At 41.2% G+C, this 9,634-nt stretch overlaps 1 protein-coding gene across 1 annotated transcript in view; it reads right to left on the bottom strand.

Annotated features, from left to right (window-relative positions):
- PDXK (pyridoxal kinase) overlaps nucleotides 1-9,634 on the bottom strand; it is a 64,329-nt gene that overhangs the window by 32,811 nt on the left and 21,884 nt on the right. Inside the window, exon 2 of the mRNA XM_066622419.1 lies at nucleotides 1,170-1,224. Coding sequence (XP_066478516.1) covers nucleotides 1,170-1,224 — 55 coding nt within the window. The remainder of the gene's footprint in view (nucleotides 1-1,169; nucleotides 1,225-9,634) is intronic.

Genomic DNA, 9,634 nt, shown 5'->3' with positions numbered 1-9,634 from the left:
TGTCTGCTTACTACAACTTACTGATCAAAGCAGCCACTTCAGTCAGCCTTATGGCTAAGTTGACCCTAGGCAGCTGGAACAAATGACATGCACGTGTGCCATTAGTATCCAATATTTCAGACACATCAAGAGATTTAAGTTTCTACCAAGTTTCCAGCCTAACAGAATGTCCTAATGCAAAATTGAACAATGTCTCCTGCTTTAAAATATCCAGGCTATTTTACTCTGGAACACTTTGAAGCGTAGGAAGCAAATAGAAAAAGTACATTATATGCACATTAATAACCAATCTGCCAGGGCATTCAGAACAGACGGGAGCCTACAAGACTCTATGGTTTTTTACCCCCTCCAGATAAAAACCTTTCCTGAGGCCAGAAACAACATGTATATTCTTGCAAGTTAGAGAGCGTGACAAACCAAAGCTGTTTCCCCCTTTCCCCTCTTTTCAAAAAAAGAGCATCTACGTAGGCTCTGTGACAGCTCCTTTTATTCGTGCGTGAAGCACAATGTCATTTGGAGGTGAGTCACTCACTCTAATCATACAGTAAATACCCCTTACCAGGCAACTTAGCAAATGGAGCTCCCTGGGGGCTTCAGCTTAGAATGCTGCCTGTATTTTAGGAGGATTTTAAAAAGCATATTTTCCTGCATATCACAAAATAGTATAGCAACATCTTTTTCTCATTAGTTTAAGAACAGGATGCTTCAGGAAAAAAATGGCTCAAAAAGTGTTTTAAGTAGGATGGATTTCGGTTGTTAGCAACAATCAAGTAAATGAAAGAAGACAGATTGAACAAACTGTGCTATGCTGTGAACACCATACTTCTTTGCACAGAGAACTGGTTAGAAGAACAACAAAGCATAGTGTCCATTTGGCACTGAGTGGCCTTGGGCAAATTGCAATTCTGCCACTCATAGCTGGGATAGAATCATATATGCTACCCTGAGCAACCAGAGGAAGAGCAAGATGCAAATGTGATTAAAAAAGCAAGCATCTGGATGCCAAGCCCATTATGACTAGAGTGGAACCAATGGGGGCTGCTTTGTCAGTTCTTTTGGTATCATATTGATGAGAGCTTATACCATTTAATAAACATGCAGAAGGAGAAGTATTTCGTAATCTTAGTATTATTGAGGGAAGTATTTCAAGAGAATAAAGATTTTCTTACCTGTGTGATTTGAAAATTGGACAGAATTCACAGTATCAATTTCAAATCCCAAAACCTATAATATAAACATAGAATAAAAAGAGCAATATTACCAAAATTTTCTCTTCCCACTCAAGATTCAGCCGTACAGGTTATGCCTCGTTATCCACTGGGGGTTCTGTTCTGGAACCCCCAGTGGATTAAAAAAAATCAGTGGATATCAAATCAGTGAAAAAATAGCTTTAAAGACCTACTTCCAGATTTCTTGCTCCTCACTGTCACCCTAGAATGCATTGCACATTCAGTCACTAGGATGGGGTGAATAATGGAAGGAATTCGCAATCACTGCAGATACCCGCCTATAAGTTGACCGATAAGTTGAGGGCAGGTTTTGAGCCAAAAATCACTGAATTTTCTATTACCTTTGGGTACATCAGGGGTTAAACTTAAGGGGGTGTACAACTATCAATTTGATTTTACCTGAGGCCAGATTCTGAAAAATAGCAGTAATTGTTACCTAAGAACTGCACAGTCTCCAAATAAAAACACAGTAAAATATCTTGAGATACATTTTATTCATTAACTTTTTAAATTCTAATCTTCACAACCTTTTTGTAAACACTATCAGAATAAGTGCACTTTTAAACAACATACTGGTAGAACCATTCATCAAATCCTTCTTTAAGATGCTGGCGTGTTAAGATCAGCTTATAACATAAATCTTATTACACATAACTGGGAGTGTGCAATTCAATTCACAGCAGAGAGACAAGCAACAAGGAATGACTGTGAGCAAGTGCAGCTGCACACAGTTGCAACCCTACTTACTCAGAAGTAGACCCACTCCTTTCAATGGGTGCTATTCTTAAGTAATGGTGCACTGAACTGTAGCCTGGGACTTTGTTTCAGATGGAAATGAGGATTCCATCCTGGTGTTTAAAAAAGCCAGACCTCTAAACTTAATGGGGTTTGTGAAATTCTTTGAAAATGACTTGCCAGGAACTGTTCTGAGGAAAGCAGCAGTAAAAAGGGAAAAAAGGAGGCATTTTACTTTCTTCTCGTAACTGGGAGATGAAGGTGCTTGTGGGGATTGTGAGGAGGCTTTGTGAGGAGTAAGTACTGTACTTTCATAGCAGCAACCCTCATACAGACTTCAATTCCCTTAAGTGCCTTCACTTCTCCTGTTTGGAGAAGAAGCTAAAATGGCTGCTGTTGAATACTGTAATTACTAATTAAAACTCTCTTTTTTTTAATGCTTTATTTATTTATTACAGATACAGGTAAGGAAAATTGGATAGACTTAGGGCTAGGACTACATAGGTTACACACGAGGGTGGTGGCCATCGATTACAACAAACATTAATCCATACAAAATTAATAATCAATACAAAAATTATCATATTCTTTAACCCACCTGGTTAGTACTTTATGTTAAAACTCTCCTTTTTCCACCACCCCTGTAGACAGCTGCTAAGCTTCCCAGAAGCTTCTTATAAGTTCCAAAAGCTTCAGTTTTATTTATTGTATTGACCCATGTATAAGTTGACCCAGGTTGTCAGGATCGAATTTTAAGCATAAATTTTTCAACTTATACAAAGTATATACAGTATTTAGTAGCACGAAGGTAGGAAAATGGATTTTGATGCTTTTTTCCTTGTTACGAGGCATTTAAAGGTGGACCTCGGTATCAATGATGAGTGAAATCAGTGGATACTGAGGTCCTACCTGTATTTCCATGGCCGCTGCATATCTAGTACACTGAGCCTGCAATCCTATTCACTCTTACCTGGAGTAAATCCCACTGAACACAGTGGAACTTACTTCCAAGTAAACATGCATATGAAAGTAAGAGTTGGTAAGTGAATGAAGTCAAACTGTGATAAAGTAATTTTGCTGAGAAAAATGATGCAGATGATGGACAAAGGCAAACAAAACAAAAAGCAGTAAACTAGAAAATTGAAAAAGATGAGATAAAGGAAGAAAATGTTATTCAAGTACACAATTCTTAGAGTCCTGGGGGCCTCAGAAGAGAACTACTGTATTTGGAGAATCATGTAGAAATATTGTCTACAGTTAACTTGGGTTTCCAAGATTAATGCACTGCAAGGCATTAATGCACTGCAAACAATCCTATACTGTGGTTGTAAGCCAAATTCCAAAGAACTTTAACACAACCCCTCACTCCAGTCTGACCCTTAAGAACAGCTGAGGGAGGGGGAAGTATGCAAGCATGTAGCAACAAGGCAAAACAATTCTGCTCTTTTAAAACATGACTTTTAACAGTGACAGAGAGAATGGTATTTTTAAAAATCGGTTCAAGCCATGCTACATTTTCATTCACCATTAAAGAAAGCCTAATACTGTGAAAATCCAACAGAAAAATCTGACATTTAACATATTTGCTCTCAAATCCCTCTTGGAAGGAATAAAATAATCTCCTCCAAAGAAAACTTACTATATACAGCACAGTGAGTCATAGAGACACAATAGTAATGATGCAGAAATAATTGTGTATGATCCCTTTTCAGGCAATTTGCTGGCAGGTAAATTGAACCTTTTGCCAGTCATGCTATAACTTGCGGGGGGGGGGGTCTGCTTTTCCTTGGCATGACAGGGTAACCCTTTCATGTAAATTAAAGCCACATGACTGGGCTGCGTCAAAAATAAGACTCCTGCAAAAACACCCAAAAAACATCAGCAGACTGCAGAACGTCTGTCTGTTCAGGGCACAGGGAAAGAGACAGATTGGAGGAACCTGCTGCAGGTAGTGACAACATTGCTTGTTTTTTAAAGACCTTTGTAGCTACAGATCTATAGCCTTAAGATATAGGGACAAACGCGAAGCTTACATTCCGCTGTACTGATTAGTTCTCAAAGACAATAGTGTGAATCTAGAAGGCACAGAGGCCCATGCACATATCCATACAGGATCTATGCTAAGGTACAAGCCTGACCTAGGCAGTTTCATTACTGGGCATATATATTGTTCTCTTAAAGAAAAATAATAATAATAATAATAATAATAAAACTTTATTTTTATCCCGCCCTTCTCCCAAAAAGGGACCCAGAAATCAAAAGGATATCACTGTAGTAAAAAAAAGGTTAATACAATTATAGGACCAGAAGAGATTTAATAGATCAAGGGGCTAGAAGCAGGAATCCCACCCTTGAGATGCCATTCCCAAAAAGAATGAAGCACTTCCATCTAAGGCTTCATGTGGCCTCAGTACATTTAGATATACCTCCCATCTGAGATAGCTAATCAGCCTATCCTATGAGAAGCATCTACTTGACAAAAGTATTTTTAGGGTCAGCTAATTCTTCACCTCAACCTTGTAGACTTCACCAAGAAGTGCTTTACCATGGCAATAGCTCCACATGGGAGATGATTGAATATCTAGACTTGGATCCAAAAGAGCTTCTGGGGCATATCTAGTAGAATATCTTCCTTCCTTTTGAGTTAGGGTAAGTTCACGTGCCATATTGTACAAAGCTTTTCAAATTCAAAGTTTGAAGAGCAATTTGTGATACAGTATGGCTGGAGTTTTCAAACTCCCAGGGAGTTTTAAAGCTGCAGTAAGTTCCTGCGGTGGTGGGGGAGAGACAGCGAGGGTGGGGGGAAGGTGGGGGCAGCTCAGGGGAGCTGCAGGGGGTTGGGTACACTTACCAGAGCCTCCTGCAGCCTCCCAGGGGTGCGGAGAGCCCTGCGCAACCATCTGCAGGGCTTCCCAACGCTTCAAAAGTTAAAGTGGAGCAACCATGCTCCATTTCCGGTTTAGCGAAACGGAGCGCAATTGCTCCACTTTCACAGCATCAGGAATCCCTGCAGACGGTTGTGCAGGACTCCCCGCACCCTCAGGAGGCTGCAAGAGGCTCTGGTAAGTGTACCCAAGCCACTGCAGCCTGAGTGAAGTGATCCTGGGGATCGCTCCACTGCTTCCTCCCAGCCTCCTGGCTGCCGCCGTCCCTTAAGGGGAAACAGCCCAGGGCCCACAGGCTGGGGCCCCACGATACCCCAGTCTGAAAAGCTCTGTGGTATGTGGATCTATCATTCAAAAAGAAGAAATCAAGGATTCCACCAGACATGTCCAAGGTGCTCTTCTGATTCAAGCCCTAGTAATAACCAATTCCAGTCGTGTGTGCAAGGAACAAAGAACATGGATTATACAGAAACACCCTAATCCAGAGAAATTTAGTCATACTTTATTTCACTGGAACTTCAGTAAAGCGAACTTTCTGGGAATAAGGTAGGAGGAGATTTTTTTAAAATGTTGTAATATTAAAAGCTATGGATATTAATCAATTAATCCGTCGTTGTTGGCAATCTTCAGTCTCGAAAGACTATGGTATTGCTCTCTGAATGGTCATTCTGGCACAGTGTCTAGTGTGCCTGAAAAGGCCGATTCAGGAGTGACAATCCCTTCCACACTGGGAGCAAGTGTAGTGTGTCCCTGTTCTGTCTCCCTGGCTATGGGCCTTCCTTCTTTGCCTCTTTGCCTCAGTCTGTTGGCAAAGTGTCTCTTCAAACTGGGAAAGGCCATGCTGCACAGCCTGCCTCCAAGCAGAACGCTCAGAAGCCAAGGTTTCCCATCTGTTGAGGTTCATTCCTAAGGCTTTCAGATCTCTCTTGCAGATGTCCTTGTAGCGCAGCTGTGGTCTACCTGTAGGGCGCTTTCCCTCCACAAGTTCTCCATAGAGGAGATCCTTTGGGATCCAACCATCGCCCATTCTCACTACATGACCAAGCCAACACAGGCATCTCTGTTTCAGCAGTGCATACATGCTGGGGATTCCAGCTCATTACAGGACTGTGTTTGGAACTTTGTCCTGCCAGGTGATACCGAGGATGTGTCGGAGGCAGCGCATGTGGAAAGCGTTCAGCTTCTTCTCCTGTTGTGTGCGAAGAGTCCATGACTCGCTGCAGTACAGAAGTGTACTCAGGACGCAAGCTCTGTAGACCTGGATCTTGGTATGTTCTGTCAGCTTCTTGTTGGACCAGACTCTCTTTGTGAGTCTGGAAAATGTGGTAGCTGCTTTACTGATGCGTTTGTTTAGCTCGGTATCAGGAGAAAGAGTGTCGGAGATCGTTGAGCCAAAGTACACAAAGTCATGCACAACCTCCAGTTCATGCTAAGAGACTGTAGTGCAGGGAGGTGAGTCCACATTCTGAATCATGACCTGCGTTTTCTTCAGGCTGATTGTCAGTCCAAAGTCTTGGCAGGCCTTGCTAAATCAGTTCATGAGCTGCTGGAGATCTTTGGCAGAGTGGGCGGTGACAGCTGCATTGTCTGCAAAGAGGAAGTCACGCAGACATTTCAGCTGGACTTTGGACTTTGCTCTCAGTTTGGAGAGGTTGAAGAGCTTTCCATCTGATCTGGTCCAGAGATAGATGCCTTCTGTTGCAGTTCCAAAGGCATGCTTCAGCAGGACAGCAAAGAAAATCCCAAACAAGGTTGGTGCAAGAACACAGCCCTGCTTTACTCCACTTCGGAGGTCAATTAATATACTATGAGTTATGTGTGCAACTGATGTTGTGTATACTGTAACTCCTTTGCTTATGACCTCTAATTGGGAGCAGTTTCAATTATTGTAAGCCAGCTAAAAGCCAAATTACCAAATAATTATGAAACTGGATCCATATGGCCATTTCACACAGTTTAATTGAAGAAGAAAGAATTCAAGCTGGTAACCGTTTGTCACGGTCCACTGGAGCAAACAGTAACCAGAGTCATTGCCTGACAAATGCAGCCAAGGCCTACGAGGCAAACCATGCTGCAATGTAATCATGCCCTTTAGTCAGGTACAAACATTTCGCCTCTCACACACACGTCCTCTGTACACTACTCTGTACACTTTTGGAAGTCAGCATGTTCCAAGCAGTATAGCAGCCTATGCATGTTTTATATACTGTCATCAAGCTTCATTTCTTCAAAGGCCATCTAAAAGAGTTTAACCAGGTATATCAAAGTCTTCACCTTAACAACAGTGGAAGTTCCATGAGTGTTGAGGGAAATAATTACAGAGACAAACAAGAACCTGAACAGATAAGAAATTTTCATAGTACCTTTAACTTCCACTTTCATCTTTATGACAAGATGGCACCAAAGGGAAAACTACTTTGCACAGAATTATTGCTTTGATTAAACAGTCATTAGAAACAAAACCACCACGTTACTGCAATTTCTAATAGATACAGATAGCCAAACAGCACTTACTAGTTGTACAACAGAAGGTTTAAATTGTCTCATACATCAGTGTCTCAATGCAATCCAAAAGACTTACAGCTACAAAGCAAGCCAAAATGCAAGTTTGAATCTTTATAAGCTGGAACATAGCCCCTCCCCCATCAAGGATGTTCACAAGTGTACGTGATTTGCATTTCAAGATGCACCACATTCAATCCTATCTAAGACAGTCCACCAATCTTCAGGGAAAGCTTTTGGGGTGGAGCAATGGGCTGGTAAAGCTCCCGTGCACACTTTGTTCTGTAAATGGCCCTCTGATTCTTATCCAGCATCCCTAATAAATGTGTACAGAAGAAGTCCATCAGACTGGTCCTTATTGACTTCAGTGAAAAGACTACCTTAGCCTGTTGATTTCAATGGAACTCAAAGCTATGCTTTTTTCTGGATGAGAACCACCAACACCAGGATTTCCAATGATTACGTGGACAAATTTAAGTCTGGTGATACATGTATGTGTATCATGTATGTAACACACATGTATGTTTCTCTGTATTAAAAGAAAGTTCTTAGCTTATATCAGGGGTGGCCAAACCTGCTGAACGTAAGAGCCACCTATGATGAACTTCAGATGTTTCAGACCTGAAATATTTAAGAAGCATTTAAAATCTTAAAACCTTAAATATGTTTACTCACCATGAATACTAAACTTTTTAATTCAGTGGACTCTCAGTTTAAACCCAGTAAATTATAAAGCATGAAAAATTCTTAAGTTTCTTTTATGTTAATTGTGATGCAAAGTAGAGTTCAGCCAACATATTTCTGAGAACCAAACATCATATGTCAAAGAGCTGCAGGTGGCTGAGGAGATGTGGTTTGGCCACCCCTGACATACGTATGTACTAGTAGACAGGACTCAATAGGAGAATAAGGCTGTAATCCTGTACACACTGTCCTGGTAGTAAAATCTTATTGAACTCAGTTGGGCTTGCTTTTGAATAGATATGCATAGGCATGTGCCATTAATCTCTTAATATAACTCTTGGTGTTTTGTAGATGAATGAATTAAAGGCCACTCAATCCTTTCCCCTAAAGTCCAAGAATCTGAGCTTGGAAGACATTTTGTTTACTCTTTAATTCATACATGCATGAACAAATGCATGTGCATGTTGTTATATGGATTAATACATACATGTTTTGATATACATATACACATATGTATAGTATAGTACACATACACATATGTAAGCATGCATTACTGTCTGCTGGTAGTTCAGCAGACAGTAATGCATGCTTACAGCCAACTGAAATCTGGTAGACAGACCAACTCATTTGGTCTCCAGGGACTGATCAACGTATGCCACTAAAGAACAGTTATTTATAATCCACCTACCTCCCTGAAGGGCACCCAAGCTGGCTAACAATAATTTATAATATATAAAAAATGATAAAATACAGTAATATATAAAATAAGCAATAAAAACAATATAAAAGAAGCAAGTAGAAGTAAGAGACATCAATAAAAACATTAAATAAATTTCTAAAAGCATCCATTATAGGGCCTCAAAGGTTTTCCTAACTAAAAATGTCTTCAGGTCTCACCAGAAGGTTAACAAAGAAGAGGCTGTCCTCAGCTCAAAGGGGAGGGAATTGCATAACACAGGCACTACCACCGAGAAGGCCCTGTTTCTGGCCACCATCTCCCTGACCTCTCTCAATGGTGTCACAACCAACAGGGCCCCTTCTGATGACCTAAGAGAACGGACGGAATTATACAGAAGAAGGCGGTCTCACAAATACACTGGTCTCAAGCTGTTGAGGGCTCTAAGGGTCAAAACCAGCACCTTAAATTGGGCCCAGAAACAAACCAGCAGCCAATGCAGCTGCCAGAGCAGGAGCACGACAGAGTCAAACCACCAACTTCCAGCAACCACACGAGCCACCACATTCTGTACTAGCTGTAACTTCTGGACCACCTTTAAGGGTAGCCCCACATAATACATACAACAGCAGTACCATAAGTAAAGGTAGCCTAATTTCTTTCATCTTGAACTGCAGTTGAGTAGCCAATAGCAACAGTCACCTGCAAATGCTCATTAAAAAGAAATCAAAGCTGGTACTGTGTGCTGGCTAAGAGACTGAGTTTCAGGGCTCCCATGGTTTCAATCTTGCCTCTGTCATGCACTCAGACAAGTTGTTCCCTCTTGGCTTCAGCTTCCCAGTCCTATACAGAAATAAAACGTATCTTACAGCCCAATGCTGTGCATGTCTACCCAGAAGTAAGTTCCTTTGATTTCAATGGGA

Source organism: Tiliqua scincoides, chromosome 3 (assembly GCF_035046505.1).
Source record: "Tiliqua scincoides isolate rTilSci1 chromosome 3, rTilSci1.hap2, whole genome shotgun sequence".
NCBI lineage: Eukaryota > Metazoa > Chordata > Lepidosauria > Squamata > Scincidae > Tiliqua > Tiliqua scincoides.
The sequence above is the reverse complement of the archived record's forward strand: the minus strand, read 5'-3'. Positions and strand labels throughout refer to the sequence as shown.